Source organism: Bombus huntii, chromosome 7 (assembly GCF_024542735.1).
Source record: "Bombus huntii isolate Logan2020A chromosome 7, iyBomHunt1.1, whole genome shotgun sequence".
NCBI lineage: Eukaryota > Metazoa > Arthropoda > Insecta > Hymenoptera > Apidae > Bombus > Bombus huntii.
Genome location: NC_066244.1, coordinates 6269709 through 6296288, shown reverse-complemented (window position 1 = coordinate 6296288; position 26580 = coordinate 6269709). Strand labels below are relative to the sequence as shown.

Below are 26580 nucleotides of genomic sequence, written 5' to 3'. Positions count from 1 at the left end.
ATTGACAGTGCGTACGTGTGGTCGTTTGCTAAATCGGGTTCTACCGCCACGACCGCAAAAGCGGTTCGAACTAAACCGTTCTTCCTCAAATGCGTTCAGTGTATCCTCGGTGATCAATGTGATTCTCTGTCGAGGCTTTTCGCTAATCGCTTTTAATCGCAACCTTCTCTCTGCTCCCATTAATCAAAACTTTCTGCATCAAACTTTTCATTCGTATTCACTTCCTTTCAGATATCAAGAGATTTATGCTATTTTATTGCGAATTCCAACCTTTTTTTCTTTTTTTGGTGAAAAACGTTAATTTAATCTTTCCCGTTTATTTTATTTTGAATGTGCTCTTAGCAGTATAAATTTAAGCCTAAATATTTTATACAAATAGGGCGTTAATATTGAATACAGAAATTAGTTTGAGAATATCAGATTGTGATACAGCGTATATGAGTTATGCAGAAACTAAAATTCATCGATTCTATCAAGGCTAATCATTTTGTTTCTGAATTATTATAGAGTAATTATGTATGGTCGTAGTGAAAATAAGAAATTTCCAGAAAATGGAAAGTTGATCAGCTTGGTTTCTGAGTACCTCGTGAGAAACGTTCAGATTTTTCATCTCGATCGTATTACGGAGTACATCTATCATGTGCTTACGATGTGAATGTCGATTTATGTTTCTTCGTTTTACGTATCTCTTATTTGAAATAGCGTTGGAAACTTTTCAGTATTCTCTTTGCGATAGTACAGCGAATACGCAAGAAATGAGAATTCAATTACACCGCGGTCAAAGTCGTATATAACATTAACATTGTAATAAAAGAACCATTTATCATTGGACTTTTAACAGTACCAGCTTCGAAAACGAATAAAGGGCAGACCTGTGAAATTTTTCAAAATGTGCAACAATATTATCCCAAGATCTTGCTGGAAACATCGTATCTCGATTCCAACAGTGTATCTCGACAAAAAATACAATATGTACTTTGATTAATAAACTTATCCAAGTAAAAGCATACTTATCTTAAACGAAGAGAAATCTGAAACAAAATAGCCAATTTTCTGCACAAATTATTTCACTTACGTTATTCCTACGATATACTCGCGAAATGTCTCCCCTTCAACGTTCCATCATTCTTTTACTTTTTCTTTTTTCTACGTTCGGCGGAAACGGTGCCCAATCGAACGCATCGATATCCTGTCAAGTCTCAGCATATTACAACGTTTCATAGCTTTCTTCGCTGCCGAGTAAAATTATTTCCCTGGCAGCACGTGAAATTCTCGCATAATCGCCCGACACCTTCATTACTCGAGCATTGATCGATCGCGTGGAATTATTCGACCGTTGAACAAGCTGCATTTATAATCGTCGTCGAAAGTTCGTAATCATTACTTATCCGCGGTGTAATAATATTTTCTAGACCCGTAAGAGCTTTTGAACCCTCCGATGAATCGAAGATCCTATTTCGCACGAGCATCTTTAATACCACTGCAACATGTACACGAACTTAACGAGTCACGATAAGCGGTTAACGTAGTAGTACAAATTTCTTTCGATCGTCAGGGCCCTCTTTCATACATATTCGCTGCAGAATGTCAAGACCCATCGCATGCATATTTCATAACGCATCTCCATAACCGATTAATCTTTGCCGGAGTCTTTTCAAGGGTCTCTTCGATGCTTACAATCCCATGGAAAACACTTTCGATCGCTTCTCGGTGTAGCTGTAAATCGTCGGTCGAATGACATCGAGATAGGAAGAGAGCGAAGGAGAAAGAGAGGAGGAGAATCCCTTTGACTCTATCTGGTTCAATCTGCTCTCTTCGTCTCTCTGCATTTCTTCCTTGTCCCCTTCCCTTTTTTACTCTGCTCCCGTTGCTTTCCAGGCGGAAGAGCCCATCCTTTTGTGCGTGCGGAATTAGTTTCCTCTTACCAGACTGGCCAGTAGTCATTTCGTCCTCTTCCTCTTCCTCTTTCCCAGTTTATTCGTCGCCATCCGTTCTCCACGACCACGTCATCTACGTCTATGTTGTTTGCCGGACGATGGGGAAAGTTAGAGGGCCGCTTTGAACGCGGCCTCGCCTTAGTCCGACCATGGAAACATCAAGAAAGTGTGTTCGTTCCTTCGATGCGTTGCTTCCTATCGTTCTTCCGTCCAGCATGGTTCCCCATCGTTTCTCGTCGATTTAGCGGTGTTTGAACTTGGCGGTGGTTCAATTAAGAGATAGACCTCGGTCGAAGGAACTTTAACGTTCGTATCCAGTTTCCTATACTCTGATACTTCAAAGATTCCCACCTACAGTTGGTTTATAGTTAGCTGTGTTTGTAATAAAGATTAAAGGGGTTCCTGAAAATCTATGGTGCCTATGGTGTCTGTCGGTCTATACTAGTATCATTGGCGAAACTTTACAAGTCACAAATTACAAATTACCATCGAGCCAAATTCTAGAAGCGAATTTTATAAATTATTAGCCATTCGATTAATCCGTTCAATGTAGGGTCGTAAAATTAAGTAACTTTTTAAAAAAGGGGCCAGCATTTTCTGATCAAACTAGTAAAATTATTATGAACTTTTAATCTATTTTGTAAATATAGAACAAAAAACAACGTTACTTGGAATATATTTCAATCAAACATACGTAATATTAAGAATCTATTTTGTAAATATAGAACAAAACACAACGTTACTTGGAATATATTACAATCTTCAATCAAACATACGTAATATTAAGAATCTGAAACTAAAACTTCCGATGTCGTTTTGTCTTATGAGTCGTCAATTTAGAAATCTCAGCAATTGATGCCTCTAAGCTACGTAAACTTCCAATAACAATGAATGCTACAAAATTAATTATATTTATAGTACATATTTCACGAGTATGAATGAACAATGAGCTTTACGAGAGTATGAGAGGTATATTATATCGAATGAATAATGTTCTAGTTTCACGTGAATATCGTTAATATTAGAATGTATATTCATTTGTATAATTAATGTACTTTCCTTTTGGGGAGAAATTTGAAAAGAATTTTTGATGGAATTAGAAACTTTATCTTTTATCAAAGATTATATTAAATGAACAGTGTAAATTGAAGACAGTTCCTCTGAAATATATATTTCTGGCGAGACTTGGATTTTCAAGTTTTTATAGGAAATAAATGGACCACGAAGTGAGCCAGCTGCTTTCATTGTGCGCTACGAAAGTTGGCGAACGATACTTGCGTAAAAAGCGAGGAAGAAAGATTTCTTAGCTTGTACGTGTCTGCAGCAAATATCAACTGTTTCCAGATTCGTTATTTCAGAATTATTTCTTAATTGAAAGCATCTTTTCCTCGATAATAATTCGTGTCGTCGGAAGTTTCAGAAACAATATTCATTATTCCGTATCTTTTATTCTCCTCGTTCTCCGATAATTTATATTCTATGTTAATCTTCCAAGAACAAAGGGAGAACGAAGTAAAGACGTAATACAAATTGATGTTTTCATTATATCGACTTAAATTTCAGTAAAATAATAATGACTAATTATTATGAGATTCAAGAAAAGGACAAGTGAAAAGTATATTCCTTCACATGTACTTTATTCTGTATTATTTATTAGACTAAATTAACCAAAGTGTAATTCAAACGAACCTTTGATAGAGATTTTTTCCTCCTTGTCTGTTAAAAAAGCAGGAACGAATACGGACAGACGTTTTCAAGTGTTCTCTCATAAGAACTCCCCTTTAGCTATCACTTATATTCCCCCTAAAAAATTTTTTGCCTCGTGTTGTTGTCGAAAGTCACTAATTTATATAGAAGTACTGTTCATCATACCATTAATGTCTCTCTAATTTCTCCGCATATTGTTCAATCCACTTAAACCTTAACATCCTTTTTCGCTGGTCTGTTTCTCTGCTTAACCCACTACGTATAGTGCGTTTTTTTACGATACTTTCTTTTTAGAATGATAGTTTTTAGAAGTCCATTACTAGGGTCAACCATTAATACCATTCTTTACATAAAGCACGAAAGACCATCAACACGGATCTTAAATAAATAAACAGAGTTAATAATTTCTCTTTCTATTCCTATATGGTAAACATTTTAATTATTGCGCAATTTGAAATTGGTTTAAAATTATTGACCATTCGTGAACTGTACGCTGTAGGGTTCACAATTCGTCAAGATTACAATTAGAGGCAAGTGGGTTGTTTCGATCAAAACTATTGTCTAATATTTATTTATTATATCGTATGTTTATCTACGTTGGGAAGACCTGATGCGCGCATACGCGATTCCTGCGGGATCGATACTCCTAGCACTCCAGGCTCGTCACAACTGAAGGCGCGAGATTCCCGAGAAAATTGAAACCCTTGGGAGCTAGCCCTTTTGCTCATAAATACAATGGAAGCAAGAGCTATTAGCGATATCCATTTACAAGTTTTGTCGTAAATTAATGCAATGTAACTGTAGTATAAACTGAAGCAACTAAACTACTATACAATTAACAAATGAGCACGTGGGAATATGTAGAGAGAGCTTTGATAAGTTCATTGATTTTTTTTTTTTTTTTTTGCATCTCGTGGATTTTCATGCAAGTTCAATTTTGTAAACGCTCACAGATTGAATCTAAATAGAAATTTGTTTCATCCTCTACATATTACGAGTAACTGTACTGTACTTTGGGTACTGTATACTTTCCCATACTATATCATAGATATAGTATGATTACATAGTACTATGTACTCTTCATATTTTTGCACATTTAAATCTCCTATAAATTATAAATATACAAAAATCCATGTTAGGATGTGTGTTGGCCATATAATAGAGCATATTTTATCTTTTAAATAAATATATTACTTCAAACACAAATATTTAGCTAATTTATAAATGTAAATATTTCTAGCTGTAGATATTTAGATTCTAGATATTCGGAATTTTACGATCTATGATTTCTCACGTGTTTCTTCAAAAAAATATCACATGAAAAATAGAATCTCCCAGAAAATGCTGACGCGGGAGATACATAATTCTATGGAGCGCAGTGAATAAAACAGAATGATACGTCTGAATTCTTTGTTTCTGTAATTCGGACGTTGAAATGTTTGGATAGGTATTATCGCGAGTAAGAATAGGATTTTCTACGTCAGCAAGACGATAAAAATCGCTCTCTATCTTGATGTAAGGAACATATTCTCCACATAATATTTGCGCTTTTGTCTCTGTATTACAAAGATTCCTGAATACAAGTTTCACACCTTACTCGTTTATTTTATGCACTTATCGAATGTTATAAAACATTAACAGGCACTCGTTGCATCATTTAATAATTAATTTCATTGTTTGTATCGTCGAAGTACTGTAAGTGGCAAGATCTTATCATTTGCATTTTCAGCCTGAACAATCGAAAGGCACGGGAATTGCTCTCACCTTGCGGGATGAACTACCATGTTTGGCGAAAGAGGACCAAGCTTGCTAATGACAGCCGCTAAGACAGCTGTTAGGATGGTCGTTAAGTGGCTACAATGTATAACAGGTCTTAGTACTAGCGTTACGTCGTTTCTCGAGTCTTTCCCACGGCTAGCTAAATAGTCGGTGTACCAAGTGCTTCCAAAGTGGATAAATTATTCTCTTCGCTGCAATCACGGGATTAGGTAAAGCTGGGAGATAATTCTATGTCCAGAATCGATGGAAATCAGCTTTAGTTCCGTTGAACGTGAATTTTATTTCGTCCACAACTTGCTTGCGCAGAAGCTAATGACACGTTATATTTTCTCGAAACTATTTGATCATCCATCTTAACCAATCAACTGTTAATTCATCCTACGTTATATAGAGAAATAAAATTTGTAATTTACATAGAAATTTTATCAAAGCAATATGAATGGAATTATACTTAACTGCCCTTTTTTTATTTGCCTTTTCCGTTTCCTCTAGTTTCTCTCTCTGATCACGTAATCCACAATACTATCACCTATCGATTCTTAGAATCTTGTTCTACTAGAATGGAGTTTCGTAATCTGACAGTCGATATGTATAAAAGTATAGTCACGTATTTCGTGACCAACGAGGTGAATAACGCCTGGTAATATGATAACGTTGTCACCGATAACGTCACCTTTCGTTTTCGTTAAATGGTACTTTTATCGCGCGATCTTATCACGAGTTGCTTTCACGATCTGCCCGCGAGACAAAACACCATGTTAAATTCGCGAATATCGGTTAGCTGTTAACGTAATCTCGGATTTGGGCGTTATTGCCACGAAATATATTCTGGAGCAAATATTACATCGTATAATTTATATCCTTTATTCCTATCGTTCATTTTTTGTAATGCATATTATACGTAATACCGATTACCATAACATCATAAATACCATACAGAAATCATTTATTCGGCAATCGTTATTGTACGAGGTGTATTGTTTGAGTTGAATTTTAGACACGTTGTATGTAGATAGAAGGTTATTTTATTGTTATGAAAATGCGTACAAGCAAGAGAATAATGCTCTTCATAAACGTGGATTAAGTTTTAATAAAATTATCTTGGACGTGGATTATGTAATGTTAACGAATAAAAATTTCGCAAAGTGCAACATGTATGGCGTGTACGGAATTAAAAATGTATTGTAGTTTAAAAATATACGCTTGTAAACTCCGGATGAGAGATTTCGCTTTATTTACCATATCTCTACGAATTATCATGTTTTTCGTGAGTTGCAAAATAATATCAACAGTTATAGAAAATTAATTAACCGACTATTTTTCGATCTATACAATAGCATTTTACATATGCTAATGTATCGGGTAAAACATACGCTGAATAAAAATAAATATTTAAATGAGCTCATGGCGGAGTACAAAAATTAATCGAGGTCACTAAAGTACATTGACCGAGTTCTCGAAAATTTTCTCTTGAAGTATCTCAGTGCAGAAGCTCACCGTCATAGACAGAACACACAGTTTATACAGATTACGGCAGAGATGTAAACAGTGTGCATAAGAGCAGCTTATATGTAGCTTGGGTAAGGAACACACTTCCATTCTTGTTTTCGCACTTGGCACTCGTTCTTTCCGTTCATTCAACCATTTACTTATGCAGCGCCATTCATTCGTGTGGCGGGACGTGTGCTTTAAAATTATCTATGCGTCAACTGATTGATATGATCTACATCTCGGGACAAAGTTTATACGAAGCGTGTTAGAAGTGCATAAATATTTTCGCATGCTCATAGTGCTCCTCGTTAACGATTTCAAAATCAAAACGGAGCGAAACTATTTCAAGCGGATACTTGCACTGATCATTGAAAAAAAAACGTTCTTGAATGTTGCGAATTTTTCAATTTCTTAAGCTTGACAATTTTTAATCTTCCAATAGAATATTTTTATTTTGTTAAATTTTGGTTTCTTTCAACTTTTTATTCCACGACATTGACATCCAAAGAGTATTTTCACAATTAGATATTAATGGTAATTAATGGTGATAAGCAAACATATTCTTATGTCCCGCAGCTAGATTACGTTATTTATGTTCAAACTTAATACTTTTTACTAAAACGTTCTGAGCTTTTAGAAAATGTACCAGAAATCTAGGACAGGTACTTACTTATTTTGGTTGACTTTAGTACATTACAGAACCGTTCGTTAATTCGGATATTCGAAACTATTTTCAATAAAAGGACAACGACCACAAAGAAAATTTAACGAAGTAAAATATATTTAAGTACTCCAACCTAAAACAAGGACAGTTGAATAAACGAAACCAATTCACCTGTACAATAAAATTTCTTTGGAAGTCGGTGAACAGTATGTTTCGATTCGACCGGCACCGGTTACCTGTACACAACTTAATGGCGGTGCGTAGACGTACGGAGCGAGGGACGTGATTTGAATTCGAATTAGCGATCGGCGCGGCGCTTGCGATGCACTCTCATTCGCTCGAAAGACCGAAGCCCCGATTGCTGGGAGGCTCCGTGTTCCATCGAGTTTACCGTTTCCAGCGAACATACATTCGATTCGCTTGCATTGTAACCGTAAGCGCAATCGTTCGCGCAAATTGATCCGCGTACGAGATAAATATCAATCGACGCATGGCAGCCGGTGGAAATGCAAACGTTGAAGAGCCCGTCTCGTAAACATGTTAATAGCGAACGTTTTATGATGACAAAACCGCGAATTTGTAGAAGATACAGCTGTTACAGAATTTTCTTTGTTTTAAAACTGAATCATCTATTCTCGCCCGAAGGTCTAAGAACAGGTGCTGTTTTTAATAGACAGAGAATAGCAAGAAATTATGGGGTATTTGCGAAGAGAAGAAAAAGTATATAACGTTTGGTTATGAAGATTAATACTACACGGAATTACAAATTGAAGTACAAAACTTATCAAACGGTTTGACTCAACGAAATCATAAAAAATATATATAAGGCAATTTTATTTATATATTCTATAGAAATGTATCATTCTAAGTCTATAAAGTTTCTATGAAAAATTACGAATTGGTTCTTTTGGTCAGATTGATCTAAATATTAACAAATTCTCTCATTTTTGAAGATTTTTCGTGTTCCCAATAACGAAACAAAGAATTTGTCACATATAATAGAATGTAATTACTTCGTACATTCGAATGGTTTCGATTCATCCCAAATTTAGGGCAAATGTAACTGCTGTCCTAAGACGTTTGTGCACGAGTGTACGATCGATCTAACATTAGAGTAACGCACTTAGAGCAATTATTTTATGTCGAAATCGATATTGGTTATACATAACTATGCTGGAATGTGATTGTATTTCATTATATAAGAGTATTGGAAAGGGAATGAATAAGATGGAAGTTAATTTGAATCGATTGATGTGAGTTATGTTAATTCCTTGGAAGGTGCGCTGTGCTAAATAACTTGTGCCGTACATAAAATAGGTTACACGATAGATAGTATAATGTATAATGATTAAATCTCTTAATACCGATGCCATGTAATATCGTACAACACTAATTAAGTAATTCTGTGTAGACTAATTTGTAGTCAAATGAAATAACAATTAGACATCGTAAATTAAAGCGAAATTGGTGTTTCCTTTAATATGAAGATACGATTCAAAGCACAAGCTTCTTATACACTTCCAACATATAATTTTATTCAAAAGACTGTTCTTATATATATAGATATTACGTAAGAAAGATAAAATGTTCCTGAAAATAATTAATTCTATATATTTGCACAAATCTAAATAATCAGAAACATCATTATGTTCGAAATAAAGCACGTGATCCAATTACCATTAATTTCTCCCGTATATCATTTAAAAATAGCACACAACCATTTAAAGACCATTACAAAAGTTCTAAACGGAATAAGCTTTACGAAAAGTTTCAGTATATTTTCCTACCGGCAATCTCCTAATTTAGAGAAATCGCGGAAAGTAGCATTTCGTATAGTAGTTTTCACCGGAATTTCATTTCGAGGAAGTTAATGCCCGAGACGAAGAAACTTCTAACGCCTGATTCTAACAAGCGCGACGGTCGCTCGCCGGGTAATAGAACCGCAATCGCGCGAGTAAATTGAGTCACGTAGAGGATAAGAGAGAACTAGTATTATATGGAGTCGATAGCGTGACGCGGTAATGAAGTGTCTCCTTTTTCCGATATACCCTGCCTTCGAAAATTTTAACCTCTTCGAGGCCAATATCTCGGCTCCCCCTGGAGCTCATACCGCGCGCCGCGCCGCAACGATAGTCGAATGTCATTGCTGCAATCAATTCGTATCGTTTTACAGCATACAATCTCGATACCGCAAAAAGGAAAGTCGACCTTTTCGTACGAGTGACCGTACTCTCGAGGAATTTTTCTGCACGCGCGAATGCATCCAACCGATTCGAAAGCGAATTTATCGTCCCCGTTTTGCTCACTTCTTAAGATTTAATTTCAAGATTTAACAAATATACGTAACAGAATTATTTTTGTTTTCCACGTAGATTTATTTCTCAGACAAGGAATTATCCACACACGTGTTACAAGGATATGTAAATTATACAAAATGAAGAAAGTTACGTTATTTCTCGCTTAATGTAATGCTAATTATAAAACTTAATTGCTTTATTTTCATATCTAGCATGAAAAATATATTTGATCGACAGTGTGACTCATGAGTTCCTATTGCAAAAGTATTAATTTAAATTGAAGTTCATATGTTGCACACTATCTAGATTATCCTGTTAGTCATAAAGAGATCTAATAACATTATAATACACGGTATGTCATTATAATGCAACTTTGGTTCCATGAAGACTAAACCGCGACACACTCATAACACAAGCACTTGTGCGTTGCTGTAGAACGTGCACGGCATTTGTTCCGAACAATAAGTTGAACAGCACTAAAAATCCGATCCGCGTGGTCCCTGCATTCCAATGAATCATCAAAGAGATTATATGCAAACGATGTTTAAAATAGTCGATGTTCAATGCACGGATCAAATTATAACAATTCAAAAGAATACAGTGCTACTTTTAACCTGTTAACCGAGACATTTCTCAGAGATTTCTATAATCATGAAATTAAAAGTTAATACAGTATGTAAAGTCAAATCAATTTCAAATAGATCGATTTCAATTTTAATATGGATACAATATAAATATATCTATATAGTATAATTTTGTTATATAATATATCAAGCTAATTCGTTTTGTTTTTTCTAGTTATGAGGATGATCAGATAATTTATTATTTCTATAAGGCACTATACTCTTACGCTATTGTGTGCGTAGTACGTATAAATTTATCGTCTTACCCTACTTTCTTATTCTACTATTCTTATTCTACTGATTGGCCAAACCATATACAAGCTTGGTATAAACACGAATTCAAGAACTCGTTGCGATAGTCTTTTTATCGTATAGCGTAGTAAAACTGTTGTAGTTACATATGTGCAATAAAATCTTGTAACATATATGTATTATAACACGCAACATTGGTTATTGATGACCGAGGAACTTTCCATTCAGGCTACTAATGTTACCTACATGTATAAAAAGAATAACGACGTGGATAGTCAGTGGTACTAGCTTGATGCGTGTAAAATGTCGTTCCTTTTTTATAAATGAAACTTCAATCATACGTAGTTCCTTGGGAACAATTTGTATATTTTTAGTCAAAATCATTTTTACGTGATTATGCGACAAGGGTATAGGTCAAAGTTGTACGACGAGGGTGCGTAAGGAAACTCTGTTCCATTTTGTCCTCGCAACTTCGTATCAAAGGATTTGCCGCTTTATTCCAGAATTTACAGTCGAATTCAACCGACGTATTTAAATTATCGATCAATCGTAATATCTTCATCTACGAGTAATTGGTACAAAATAAGTTAATTTATAAAAGAGGATGAAATTTCAATTTCTAGAACTTATCTCGTAATTATGAACTGCAGATTTGAATTGTTTTAGTTTTCTACGCCGTCTTTTTCTACCTTCGTTTCAACGTTTGTAATTTCCCCAAACCTCGAATCCTCAAACTTCGTACCAGGTCTAACAAATGTCTCGACAACCATCTGACAACTCACGTTTATAGAGTAGACAAGTAATTCGTGCTACAAATGGAGTGTTTCAAAATAAGTCGAAATCGCGCAATAACTTTTTGTTGTACGAAACTGCATTTTCCAGAACTGCTCAGTCTCTGTGCGCGACACTGCGCGACAGGTCGTATTTGCCACGAATATTCCCGTACCTATTAGTCGGTCCTTGCAACTTTGTATTCGTTCTATAATTAAAAAGTCTCTCACAGGTGTTCACGTGTCGAATTAATTTTGTGTAAAATGTTTGAAAAGGAATTTTATTTTACGACAAATTTCCTTTGCGGGAGCTTAATAGAGGGTACGTCGTAAAAAGTTCTGCGAAGGACTAAATAGAGTGCGGTCGGGGCTACTTTAGGAAATATTTAAAAGTTTGTAGTTAGTTGATCGATATGCCCATTTACCTTCTTTGAGAAAGTTCAGGATGCTTTATGAAGTGGAAGGCAACAGGGTAGTCTTAGGATCAACCTAGGTCTTCTCTTGATCGTTAGAGCGATCAAATCACTCTAGCAATAAGTGTCTATCAATTATATATGCCATATAGAGATAGATTCCTTGGTTTGAAAGATATGTCCGGTCTCAACTTTACCTACAAATTTGTCTTTCCTACGGTCCTTCCAGGATATTACAGCAATTATAATTTAAATAGGAATGTAAGAAGCAATTTTTATTTTCAACGTTTACTTACGATTTCAGATAATAGTAATAAAGCTACTATGTTAGATGCACACGCACTGGATTGATCTCCAAGTTATTTCTCCTGAAAAATGGAACTTTGCGTCACATCCAAGATTACATGCATATAAAAAGAAATTTAGCCGCGATGAGAAGAATTTGGTAAACGTAATGTTAGCTGTGAACCATTAATGCCACGAACTTGAAGATCGGTGGGTTCAAGTCGGAACATCCAAACTCTTTACCCATCCAAAGAATCTTACCCTCCTTCAAAGTCTAAACAAAGCTTATAACTTGGGACTCCTTTGAGGAACAAACGATTCTTATAATCGAAGTTCCGATAGCACAATAGCACATCGATTCTCCCAATTCCTTTTCAATCGTCCTGAGACGTTGTCAGTGTAAACATGTTTGCTTGGCTGGTGACGGTGTTGGAACGTCGCGACGTAAAATACGTTGGGTCACGTTCCTCCGCATAGAAGACATTGCGTCGAGTCGTGCAAAGTGTACTCGAGAACGGCGAGGAGCGGCCATTTTGGACGAAATACGCTGGCGTATTTCTCAGCGCGCCGTGGCTGGAACGCGGCTGTGAACGCGGCTGTGAACGCGGCTGTGAACGCGGCTGTGTGCGCGGCTGTGTGCGCGCTTGTGTGCGCGCGAACGGTCGGTCGGTCTCTTCCACGGTCGTGTGGCCTCTTCCCAGCGGCCATTAAACCAACGGTTTCAAGTGCTTCGAGCACGTTCCGCGCGGCGCGTTGCGCCTGTGTGTACGCGAACAGCGGCCTCGACAGCGAACAGGCAGCGCCGCGCAACCAGTGTACTCCTACCGACGTTAGAGGAAGGAACGAATTTCTAGTGTATTTCTTTGTGTTCACGTCTTTCTATATTCCTATCGTTCATCTTACAATCCTTATTCGTCGATTTCTATCGTTCATTAATGAAAGTTTGTCATTGAGGAGAAATTATGGATTGGTCGAAAGATATGGGGCTCTCGCTGGTGAACTTATACAAGAACAAGGAGGTTCTATGGAACCCGGGGAACTCTGAATACCATCAAAAAAATAGACGACACGATGCTTGGCAAGAAGTCGCTGATGAACTCTCCTTGATTATTAAAAAACCGGTGTCTTCATTGGAATGCAAGAGAAAGATGGATACCATTCTTTCCTCGTTTAGGAGAGAGAGGGTAAAAGTAAGGAAGATTAGCGAGATGGCTGAGGGAGGTATGTTGGATGAATTTAATCATTGGAGGAATTGGGATTCTCGAGACTGTAGATACGGAAATTGGGTTCTTTGCGATTCAAGTCCATGTTCTATTTGTTTCTTGACCAATTTTCTAGACGCCCTGAGCTAATATTTAGGTCTCCCTCTTCTGTTTTAACCTCTCGGGCGTTATGGTTTATCACCGAATGTGTACATCACAGTGGCGCGATTTCTTCGCATCAGCGTACAAACAATTATATAATAATACTTCTTTGTCAATATCAATACTTTAGCATCTCGAGGATTAAACTTGTTATTGCACAGAAGATAACTTTTAAAGAGTATGTTAGTATGATTAGATATTTCAAGGTTCAATACACAAAGGTCTCATAAGTCAACATATTCGACATAAACATGTACATTGAGACACAATAGTTTTCATTATAGCCGTCATTTCCATTATGAATGGACTCTGGTTCTGAATGGTACATATACGACATAATCGCTCGATGGGTTAAAAATATTTCTAGCTCGTGATCATCTTGAATGAAATGAGATGAAATATGCTTCTATTCTATGAATCTGTAAGACTTTTTTGTCCAATTTCTGTTCTCGCCTTTACAAAGAAAAACAACATAGAGAATGTGTTTCTACTGCTACAACAATTTCGTAGAAGCGCGCATTTCGACAGAATCGATTTCGATGGAAGACGTGCACGAAGGCAAGCAGCGAAAATTCGTTGTCGAGAACAACGTGAAAGAAACGTAAACAAGTCCGAAAGAACTTGTTCTCAACACAGATAGTGACCCGGTTTCCGTTTGTTCGATGATGTTATCATTAATGAAATCATTGTTAGTAATAGTTTATTTTATAATTCTCTATCTAGATTCTGACAGACCTTCGGGATCCACATGGTTCCTTTATGATTCATTAACTTTTCTTATCGAAAAAGATGTTCTCCGTTCCAACAAATCTTTTGTAAGTATTTCAAAACGTAATTCTATAAAAAAAAAAAGTCTTCTGAAATCTTTCAAAATCGAATCGAATCTCGAAATTATCGACAGGTAAACAACAAATTTAACGATTTGATGAATAATTTGTAGGTTAACGTTAATCGCGACGAACATTCTCCTCCACCTATCAAAGTAAACAAACCGCAATCAGAGAACGAACGAATAGAAAAGATGTCTAAGGCAGTGGAAACACCAAGCGAGGACGAGTGTTACAGCTACGGAATGTTCGTGGCGAATAAATTGAAACGCTATTCAGCTCGTACTCGAAGCGCAGTTCAGCACGCCATAAGTGATATTCTTTTTAACGCTGACATGGGTTATTACAATCAGTCTAGTTCAGTTTCGACGAACACGCAGACTGAACCTAACGTAGTTCAGTGCATTTGGTTGCAACAGAACGAAAGCACTCAGCAAGAACACGACTTTAAGAACGAAGTAATCAGTGATCTGGAGAACGAGAGCGAAATATTTAATTAAATTCAGCATCGAATTGTTAATAGCGACGATGAATTGTACTGTGATCGTTGCAACGATATAATTTTTCTCGTTGCAAGTTTTAAGCTTCGGTTGATTATTTCGTTTTGTTTATCAAATGGTTGATTGAAATTGCGAGCAAGCTTATTTTATACAAGAAAAAACGAACGCGTGTAGAAATGTTGAAAGTGTAAATAGAAGTTAATTTAAAATAGTTATTGGCTTTTTATAGGAACTGGTTGGATATTGCTAACGAACCTATTGTACGTGTAATATATTATACATATCATATTATATTTATGTCTATTTATACACAGGGTGTACCAAATAAATTGTTATAACTTGTTCTCTTAGAAACCAATACAGATATCGATTTTAGATTTTTTTGTACAATTAAATGGAACAGAGGATGATATTTTAATATAAGATCTAACGAAATTGATATATCTAAGAACCATATGTGATATATTGAGAAATTAAATCTTTATGTAATTTGTCTACGCAGTTTGATAACGAATATTTATTTTCAAGTCCGAGAAGTTGATAGACAGACGTATCGTGCGTATTACTTCTTTGTAATGCATAATGTGTATTATACCCATTACACGACAAAAGAAATACATTAGTCTCTTTGTTGTTCCCAACATACGTGTTAGTAATGCTTTGATACGGATTCAAGCTTGAATAATCGCAATCGAGGACGGTACAGGTGTGCCGCAGGAAATGTCACTGCTGTATCCTGTCAAGGGTCTACAATTGATTAATGATCTTTTCGCAAATCAAGCGTCATCGTCATTGAAAAGAAAGATTTTTTATACATACATTTCATATCAAAAAACTTGGTATTTTCTCAAATTTAATTTAGCAACGTACGATTCTCTGATTAAATTTCACTTCGATTAATTAATATTCACTGAAAATAAACGTTTAATTTACTGTAACGAGAAAGACCAAGCGCGTGAAAAAATGTTTCAAAAAATGTACCGTTAAAAAAAACTCATTCAAATAAACGTTACAAATTGCTTCGAAAGAAGTAGAACCAATCCACATAAAAAAATAACGCTTTGAAGTTCAATTGCTCCAAAAATACGCATCGATGCGAACATGACCGAAAAAAGTATGCGTTTCGCTTTCGATAGTTTTATCAGCAAACTCGCAGTCAAGTGTCCGCCGATTTAACTGCTAGTTACTCTGCATGGCCGATTGGTTTTCGTTCGAAACGACACTCTGACTCGGTCTGGGTAACCCTTTGCGTTACCATTTACATGATATTGAATCCGACCTGGGGATAAAGTCGATGTTGATCGCGACGAGATTGGGTAGCACTTTACGTGTGGGCAATTTTTCCGACGAAACGTTTTCATCACATCCAGCCAATATCGGCCGCGTATGAAGCGGACTAGAGATGGCGATATTAAAGGAATACGGGTCACCGAGAAATTTTCAAGCAGCCACGTTTCCCGAGGAAAGAGGCGTGCTTTACAATTAGACTCACCTCCGAGGCATTACACTCCGCTTAATATCCTCTTTGGATGGTCCCCTTTTTTAGATAAAGATACTTTATTAACGACGAAACTTCGTTAAAGTCTCGAAGTTTTTTCTCAAAGCTGGATTTCAACAGATCACTGCGCTAAAAGGAATCCGATTCGATACATTTTTACGTGTAGATAACGAAAATGGGATTGCTATTGGTACGGAACGTGAATAGAAGGATTTGAATGGATGAGACCGATATTGAAGTACCAATATAAGATTCTTCCTCGCTGATACGTATTCCAAGCTTCCTTTCCTCCTGAAGTTTCTTACTCTATGCAAATTTTTCTTCGTTGATAAAAGTTTCAAAAGTTTCCTATGGACTCGGCCAATATTAACGTTCGTTTCGTGACCAAGCTGTCAATACAGTTTTCTATTTCTTAACCCTTCTTTATCCTTCTCATCGCATTTTCTATTCTCCCACTTTATGTTATCGTTTATTTTTCTAGCATTTTTCCGTTTTATGGAAATGTGGTGAGAATTCCAGATTAGAGTCGCTGGGTTTCAGAGCGTATTAAAGCGATATGTGTATACGTATAGATGTAACGTGTGTTGAAGAATTAAAAATCCGTGTTCTGAATGAATCCATGTAAAATGAATAGTCGTACGTTTCAATAGCCGTGTGCACGGTAGTATTAGAAATGTAATTCGCGTATATTCATATGCAGGACTGTATGTTTTTAAAATATTCATATTTTAATTCGCGTGCAGTCGGTAGGTATGAGAATAGTTATTTAGATAGGTACACAGACCCAAGAAATTTGCAGAATGAAACTATGACTTCGCGAATATTTCGATTTTAATTAAAGTTAAAAATTTCGGATATAATTTCTCTCGGGAGAATTTAATCGATTAATTTTCTGTTTTGGTACAGTAATCTTAATAGTAGCAAATGTGTACTCCGTCCGTTAAAACATACGTATATATGTACGCACATACATATACACGTAAATACTAAAACGTATAACACGAATTAAATTTCAAATATTCTATTGGCAAACATAATTAGAGTTATTACCTTCCCCGATAAATTTTCTTAAATAATTTATCGTTTGTTGATACAATTAAAAATTATTAATTATTCGATATTAATTTCAACAAATATTTTGATTGAAATTGTCTGCAAATATTTTTACAATATCGTTAACTTTTTTTATCATTCTCAATTATTATTAAAAAAAATTAATTTACGTAATGAATCTGACTTTTTATCACTTGTTACTGAAAACTCGTTAAAGTGCCTTCTAATAGATAACAAAAAGCAAGATATCTTGTTATCCATCTGGAATATGTTAACTCTTTGTACTCAACAGGCAGTTTCTAGCGACATTAATCGTGTGAAAATTGTTTCTCGTATTAGGTTTACTACCTAAGGAAAAAAAAGTTTAAAGCCTAAATTATAGAGAAGAGGAAGAAATCTACTATAATAAAATTTATAATCGCGTTAGATTAACTTTATAATTGCTACAAAAAATATTTGCACATACACGTATTTTTCAATAAAGCGTTTTTTGGTGGTATGAGAATATTACTAATTGACACGAAAATGCTTCGTGTACTATAATAAATAAAATAGCGTACGCAAATACTTTCCGTGGCACTGTATAAGCTTTTCCTCTTCTAAACAGAACCTTTGGTTCGAAAATGTTTCGTTTTGAAATTTTATTGAAGTCGTTAGTCGATCGTATCATAAAAATGTTCCTCGTGCAAAGTACACGTACACTTAAATACACGTAAAATAGAAATCCCAGACACGGATACTTATATCATAAAAAAAAGATCATCGTTAAAAAAAAGAAGAAAATGTTCCCTATTCTACACAATTCCAGCTTGCACCAACTTCCACCCTGCTCCCATTAACGAGTATGGCAACAACTCGAGACTAGTACCAGAGAACACTTTTCCAATTGCGCTCTTTCAATACCTATTATCATCGTCGTTTTCAAGCGCGGAAGTCTGCTTTTTACCACGATGCAGTAACAATAAGCTCGCAATCGCAACGGGCGTATGAGCTATAATTACAAGGCATGGGGCGGTTTTGCCATCGGGAGTTTATAGCGGCACTAGATTCGTTCCATGTGCATTACGAGTATCAATCGCCATATTCGAAAACCGGGTGTACGATCGACGACGGGATGGTCGAACGTATTTCGATTGGCTGTACCTGGAGTCGGGTCGCAGTGTCGTTGTGTATGCAGCGTGTCGTTGTTCTCTCGCGAAATTGGAACGTTTCGCCGCGGCGAGGCCATTGCAATTTTCATCGATACGATCTGACCATCGACCGTGAAGCCGGGCCCGTTTCCTGTCCGGAATCGTCCAACCGATTTCGACCGGCAGCCAGGGCACGTGCTGCCATCGTTTTCCTCCCTCCTTTGCCTCTTTTCTTCTTGTAACATATTCTATCCACACGCCCATCTTTCAGCAATTTTTTTTCATCTCCTACCTTGTCCGTCTTCCCCGTCGATTTATACTGCCTCCCAGAGGTATTTGAGCAATTACCATTGAACACTTTTGCGTCTATTATACTCTACACGTTGTATAAAACATTTAGAAATTTCATTAACACCGTAACAAAATACGACTGTCGCGATTATATTGTTCAGTTTTGAAATCAATCTGAACGTGTACATAGAGATGACGAGACATTTATTGCAAAAATATATTTAGTAAAAAATTAGTACACAGCGTGAATATCTATCTTAGGAACGTGTTAGAATACTTTCGTGAAATTGCGCAGGTACTTTATTCCCTTTCCGATAATGTTCTTCGAATCTACAGTTCATTACTACCATTTGCATCTTCTGGCTCGCTTCTCCCGTGTTTGCTTCTTCCAGTCAGTCGTTCGAGAAAGCTCCCTCTTCTGCTGATATTTATCGGATTGTCCATTTATTCGCAGCCACTGTTCCCTAAGATACGGTTGAGTTGATCGAGAAAACAGAAATTCGTGTTCTGCTCAAGTCTGATCGAGCAATTTCGGAGAAATACAATTCTTGGCTATTGTACTTGGATCGCTCGAAACTTTCGATATCTTAAGACATTTTTTAGCGAAATTGAGAGACGTGGTAGCAAAGTTTAGGAATTAGTAAAGTTTTATACAGACCTTTTATTCTTTACGTCGACATCTCAATTCAATGCTATATTTTTTCTCTTATAAAAACTAAATATCTAAGAATTCCTTGCTACTAACGTATACGATTTTTTATTGGAACAATGAATATCGCTTTGATTGCGTATCTATTAGAAATTAATCCATACTGTACTCGTAGAAATGAAATTTTTGCAATTCGGTGATCTACCGGATTATACACGTACATGGTTAAATATTTCAAGGATCCCGTATTCTAAGACAAAGGAAATTTTAATTACCATATAACGAAGGACTGAGCTATTTACGTATTTTAATTGTACGAGTAATGAACTAGTCGTATAAGAATTTCATTGTGTCTCTCATCCACTTACCGACTTAGAATAATCTGGAGATCAACAGAAGGAGATGCTCGCAATCTGGAACGAGTATCATTATTCGACGTCACGCGAGCATCACGACGAGTCTAATCTTAATTCCATTAAGCCTGTCGGCGTAGGTGGCTATGATCTTTACGCGGTACGCGAGTAATAAGCAGGATAGCGATCTCACGCGAGAGTAGATCTAGCGAGACAGTGACCGGTTCACGGAAAGTAGAAAAACCGAAACCTGACCCGTCGCACTTTCTAAACCTTGGACTCGTTTCGAGATCAGCTCGCGAGAAAGATGCTCGATCGGATGTCAGATCAAACACGTTGATCTCCGTTGGTCAAACGAGAAGATTCGTAGGAGAAAGCTTTGATAAGAACTTTTGCATGCTGACCGTATTCTGTCCATCTCAAACTCACATACACATACGCTATCAGTCACGAGTATCGGAGCACTATCTATTTGTTATATTTGTTGGAAAATTGTAATAGGTATTTTATTTAATACGTTACATGACACATATGGTAGGCTTAGAAATCAATCGGCGTATGTCTGTCTCTCATCAGAGATGTTTCACGTCGTACAGATGCTCTTTCGTTGTCAAAACTTTCAGTCGATGGAACAGTTTGATCGTTATACTGAAATTTAACAGACAATGCTACTTATATTGGCTACAGAATTAACTACACAATTTTTCAATGGACAAACGTAATTGTAAGTTGCATGGTTTCTTCAAATACTTTCGCGAGCCAGTGTAGATCGACTGTGCAAAATGGGCCAAGTGTCCTAATGCTTGCGACTGGCAGTGTACATTGCGATCGATCTAACCACAGACCACCTGCTTTCTCCGTGATAACGAATAGTTATTCTTTTTAATTATTCCCTGCCCACTCACGGACGTGAAAGGATGCTCGAGGATCTGAGATGCAATTAGGAAGACCCTTGGCAACCGACAGTAATTAAAAGTATTTGCTGTTTGCGCCGTTGAATCATTGAAACCTGGAATTTTTCTCTTCCTTGTTCTTCTTTTTTCTTTTTCTTTTTTTTTTTTTTGTTCATTTACTTTTCGGTCATTCTGGTGGATGGACGATTCGCGAAAAGAAAGGAACGAGGCAATCTCGTTAGCGAAGACAAATAATGAGCTAGCTCGAAGCGATAAGAGAGAAATTTGACTTCCATTCGGCTATGACGCGCGATTCAATTTGGCGGATGGTAATTGCGCTCGATTTATCTGCTCGGTTGGTTATGCGTGGACAGTTCAATTGCTTCGAAGGCTCGCGGTCATTCCGACGATCTTGCGACGCGCGTTGATGTAAATGGAATTACGCGTCGTTTTCGGTTCGGTCCACACGAATGTCTCCTCGATGTGTTTTAATTCGTCGTAATTTCATCGATCGCGATGGGCGACCGTAGTTAATGAACATTGTCGATAATAGACTCTACGTAAAAAGAACTTCATCCCTGGAAAATGAGTCACAATTTTTTAAGAAAAGAAGCTCGAATAAAAATATTTCTTTATCTGGATACTTAACCTGTTGAGAGCTTAAAACAAGATACGATTTTCCATTTCGTTACTTTATTATGTAAATATTAGAAAGTATTTGTAGAAACATTCTACAATATTTTATAACAAACTAACATTCTGTAATAAAATTGACTTCGATAATTTAAGAAGATAAAATTTAACAAGTCGGTGTTCCATGTCGGGTTGTCCTCGGAGTTTTATCTCATTCTTCACATTTCCTATTATCTTCAACAATCGAATACTACTTCAAATTATCTGTTAATCGAAATGTACTTGTTAAATAATGAAATAATGGATTCAACTCGAAATTTCAAATACTGAAACGAAAAAGTGAAAATAATTTACATAATGAATTTTACTGGCATAGACAGGCTAAAAAAATGCAGCTATACAACAATGTACGATTCTAAATCCCGAGAAATATTCTACTCGCATCATCTCTAGTATTGGACAATTCAAGTTCCCTTGCATTCTTTTAACCCATCGTCACCTGATTTTCAACTTGCAAAATTCCGGCGACAAATCCGGAATATCGGTCAACGAACAGCGTATTCGTCGCAACGTCATCACGCGATATAATTTAAATCGTAACAAATATCGTTGCTCTTCAACTCAGGTAGCACGGTTATTCATCGCGAACCACACGATGTACACGGTACATTTCCTTATGTACCGTGGCTGCCATATTTTATTTAATAACGCGGAATTAATAACACGGGCCGCGAGAGTGAAAAGAGACAAAGACGCGGAAATTTACGTGGTTGCAATTAAGTTCCCTCATTTGCTGGTTGAAGAGTTCACTTTGCGCGCGGATGTAACATCGCGAAAAAATGGTTGTCTTTTGTCCGATAAGGAGCGTGGTAAGCGAATCGAAATTCACCGTGGAACTCGCACGGCCGGTTCTACGAAACGAGACGCGAATTAGAATTTTGCAATTCGCTTCCGTGCAAAGTTAGCACGTAGCCAGACATTACATAGGTACACCTGGACAATTAAGTCTCCCCGCCGTTGGCGATTTCGAACGCACCCCAGGTCTATTTCCGGCGGCGAACGGACCCTGTTCCATGCACGGAACCGGCTTTTTTGCGCGAAATATGATAATTTCGTTGCCCCAGTTTCCTCTGATAATGCCTAGCCGCGCTTCGATTCTCCTTGAATTTTTATGCAATTTCAGTGGTTAGAGCTTGCATAAAATTAATCTCGCGCCATCACCGGGCAAGGGAACATTCGCGTAAAAGTTTGAATAACTTTGGTTGGGAAAATTGCATTTCGCGAGCATCTTTTTCTTCTACGCGAATATACATTAATAATTTAACACGCTTTGGGTTTTTTAACACTTTCGTTGTGTACGCCGTGGATCCGACGCCTACTTTTATGACATTTATTTTCGAGTATCTGTGAAAAATGTCTCTAGAATAATTTACGTGCGATTTTATAATATAGAAATAAATTATATAAATAACGAAATATGATTTTTTATGAAAATTCGACCACGAGCGAACGCGTTAAACGAGTTTATTTAGGTACTTAAGAGTTTTGAATTTATTTTTAATCCTCTCTGGATAAACTGGATCGTTGACAAACTGAAATTTCACCCTTAAATTTCTCTCCTTCAAATTCTCATTTTCAATAGAAAAAAGCTTACTTTAGCGAAAAAAGAGTAACAAAACTGATCCAATTTATTTACAAAGGGTCAATAAAAATGTAAAATATAATTTTACGCAAAGGTAATGAATTATTTAAGCGAGTAATCGTTTCAAGTAATCATTTTAACCACGTTAAATTCCGATGCCTGAAAGCACAGAATTAAGTAGTGGATTTATCAAAATGAATTTATGATAGGTAAATAATGGCATAGCATTAACCTGCCATCAACGATAAACCCACTGCACCCATAAATTAATTCATGCATGTTCAATTTTCTCATTTTCGTGCATATAACAACAAGATAATAGACAATTAATGTCATTATATACTTAATGCTAATGCATACAAAAATAATTAAATTCTACATTAAAACTCGGCACTTTATCGAGCTACGGCATTAAACTTACGTAGAAACCAACCGATAGGGAAACAAACTTTGCAACTTCCACTTCTGTACCTTTCGAAGAATTCCAAAGTCGGAGAAAAGTAGCGACAAATCGGACCAACTAAACTTCCACGTACTCTTGAATTTGTTGAAGCATAAAAATTCGCGAAACAACCAGTGGAACACGAGTCGAACTGGCAACTCGTTAACAGGAAAAACACAGCAAGCGGGCCAATAACCGCGAGTCCTCGAGTGGCCAAGCGACAAGTTAATCGTTGCACCGTCAACTTAGCTCGAACGAGTATAACAAACTCGTTCCAGCGGTTGAGGGAAGGAAGGGAGAAAGTGAATTCATTAATTTGGTTGCGTACACGCGGGTATAACTGGTAGTGTTCCGGCAACAAGAGCGTAAGAGCCGTGCGTCATGGTTCATTTCGACGGTGTCCAACAGTCGAAGGTCGTCCTCGTTTCATTTTCACAGAGACTAGTCCGCACGAATTTCCACACCCACCAGCTGCTGCCTTCAGGGGCTTGTGCATGGCCAATAGTATTGTTAATTTCTAGGCGGGGATGTGACGCAAATTTAAATTTTCATGAACATGCATTAGACCTCGAAAGTATCCGGCCAATTTTTACTATACAAGTTTTATGACATTAGATAACATAATAAGCATTCTACTTTGGATATTTTATATATTTTTGCATACAATATTCGTTCTATTGATTTTTAGCAGCTTAAACTTCCTCAAAATATGTAGATCAAATAGTAACGTGATAATGTTGGAAATTTATGTGAAAATTAGTGTAAAACCATATAATTCTTTCCGACGAGATTCTTTCGAGCTTCATAGAAGACAATATTATTATGAATGTTATTGATCGTATGCGGGCCCCTTTTGGCTCTTCCTCTCCTCTTGATACACGCACGAAACCCTTGCACCCAAAGGGGTGAACTGACCCCCCCTGTTAGGCTGGCCAGGGGATTAAAATGGAGCAGCGCGCGCTTCGTTGATGCGCATACATTATGCAGTTAAACGGAACGTAAATACAAACCAGTCGGGTTTCGACCACCTGACGAGATTCGTTCGCGCGCTCGTAACTATAAATATAGACAGCGACGAACAGGACGACAAAAAGGACGAAGGGATACGCAAAGGATCGGCTTGGAAGGTAGCCTCGTCAAAGCTGGCACGCGCGCCATATTTGGTCGCGGACGTCCCTTCGCTGCGCGCCATCCGTTTCTTCTATCCCATACTTGCTCCACCGCACGAGCCCCGATGTTTCGTCGTTTTTCTTGCTGTATTTATGGGGAACGATCGTATTTTCGAAAATACAGCGAAGGATCAGCTTAGAGGGGGTCTACCGACTGACCTGTACAAGATACGATTATACGATGACAGGGGGAGAACGTGTTTCTCTGCTGTTCGTGTTTGCTTTAGTATCGTTTTTATGGTATAGGGTGAAGTGGTATAGCTGGCCGAACCTTTGTACGTTTCATAGAGTTAGTAAGTTTAAATTGAATTATTATATTAGAAATAAATGCATTTCGAGACAGGGGAAGAATATATCGATGATATTTAGAATCGAAATTTAAGGCGCTATAATTTTTGTTTTTATAAAAATACAATTTTTTAAGAAATTTGTGCGCTTATTTTCAGTTTTTTTTTAAATTATTTGATGCTGTTTTTGGTCGCATTATTGCAATGATTTTCCACTAATATACATGATAGTAGATATATTTTTTTTTGTTTGGTATAAATCGTACGGTTAATCGTATAGTGGCTAGTTTCAATAACCGTAATTCAGTTGAATTAATTTATGTATGTAATATTGAATGTATAAACTTATCAAACCGATCAGTTGTAAAACTCTGCAAATTGCACCCTACATTCACGTAAGAAGCCGCTACTAGCGTAGTATATCTTTTCGTTACGAAATAATTTAACAGTCACCTCGGATCGCTGTCTGAATTCCAACATGACTTCGCATCTGCGACAACCATTAACATATTCTCGAGTATTTCATGCAATGATATAATGATATATTCTCAAGTGTCTTAAACTAGTTTTCTATCAAACGAGCTTGTAACCCTTGTTTATTTCGAATCAACCTAAGATTGCGTATCTTTATTGGTTAATCCGGTTGTCTACGAGTTATCATCGATTACTATGTTCACGAATGATTGATCGTTTCGAAGGTCATTTTACAGGCCGATTTTCCACGAACGGCAGACATTTTGCTTCCATTCGATCGCCTCAGCGGGAACACGATAAACCAATTTGCGGGTGAATCGTCGCAATTGCCACGGCTTTCTCTCTTACATCGGCGAATGTTCTCTTGTGTAATCCTCCACGTTAAAGAGGATTTCGTTCCACTTGTACTACGTTTTGTATCTCACGATACAGTCCCTTCATGTATCCCTCGAGAGTCGAGGGTGCGCACCGTTCATCCCCCTTGTACGCGTGCACACCGTTGCCGTACGATTCGGTCAGGGTGCATATTTTTCGGGGGTTAACGTTCACTGTTTGGACGAAAACTTGCTCCACGGGGATTCGTTCAACCGGCTCGCGTTATCGGCATATCGATCTGAAATTTTATGGTTGAAAAGGGTTGCTGCCAGACGAAACATCGAGAGTCGTATATTAATTTTTCAGAGTACTCGAAGATGGAAAAATTGTTTTAACTATAAACCACTCGGCTCAGAGAGAGATGTGAATTTTTGTAGCTTCAGCAAGCGAGTTTCTTCGATTGTATGAAAAGTCTTTTACTAAATAAAGAAACGTATTAGATTCATTTTTATTAGATTTCGATTAATAATACAGCGATTTAATAAGTGAACGATGAAACTCTGCAAAATGATCTTCATTTATGAGCTGAAAAAAATAAATTATAAAGAAGTTATAAATTACATTATCAGCAAACTTCGAATTGAATCAGTTTTTAAGGACCCTGTCTACTTATGTATGTATGTATGTAAATTAGTACGACGCGTTCGTTTTCTAATGGATAAATATTTCAAAGAATAATCTATAAAATCCATCTGTGAAGTTTTATATTGTTGGATAATAAAAAGTATTTTAATAATTAGGTTTATACTGTAATCATAAATAAAATTTGAATTCATTCTATA

The 26580-nt window shown here is 36.8% G+C and overlaps 2 protein-coding genes across 2 annotated transcripts in view; both read left to right on the top strand.

Moving 5' to 3' along the window:
- LOC126867630 (uncharacterized) overlaps positions 1–26580 on the top strand; it is a 647133-nt gene that overhangs the window by 201130 nt on the left and 419423 nt on the right. The window lies entirely within an intron of this gene.
- On the top strand, positions 12445–15410 carry LOC126867640 (uncharacterized). Its single transcript, XM_050622349.1, has 3 exons — positions 12445–13439; positions 14306–14397; positions 14523–15410. The coding sequence occupies exons 1-3, from the start codon at positions 13181–13183 to the stop codon at positions 14907–14909; spliced, it is 738 nt and encodes a 245-aa protein (XP_050478306.1). The 5' UTR covers positions 12445–13180; the 3' UTR covers positions 14910–15410.

Excerpts from the sequence above, each read along its gene's own strand:
- LOC126867640 (XM_050622349.1), top strand. The coding sequence starts at position 13,181 with ATGGATTGGTCGAAAGATATGGGGCTCTCGCTGGTGAACTTATACAAG. Across the intron at positions 13,440-14,305 it reads TAGCGAGATGGCTGAGGGAG|ATTCTGACAGACCTTCGGGA; the intron begins GTATGTTGGATG and ends TTCTCTATCTAG. Across the intron at positions 14,398-14,522 it reads TCCGTTCCAACAAATCTTTT|GTTAACGTTAATCGCGACGA; the intron begins GTAAGTATTTCA and ends AATAATTTGTAG.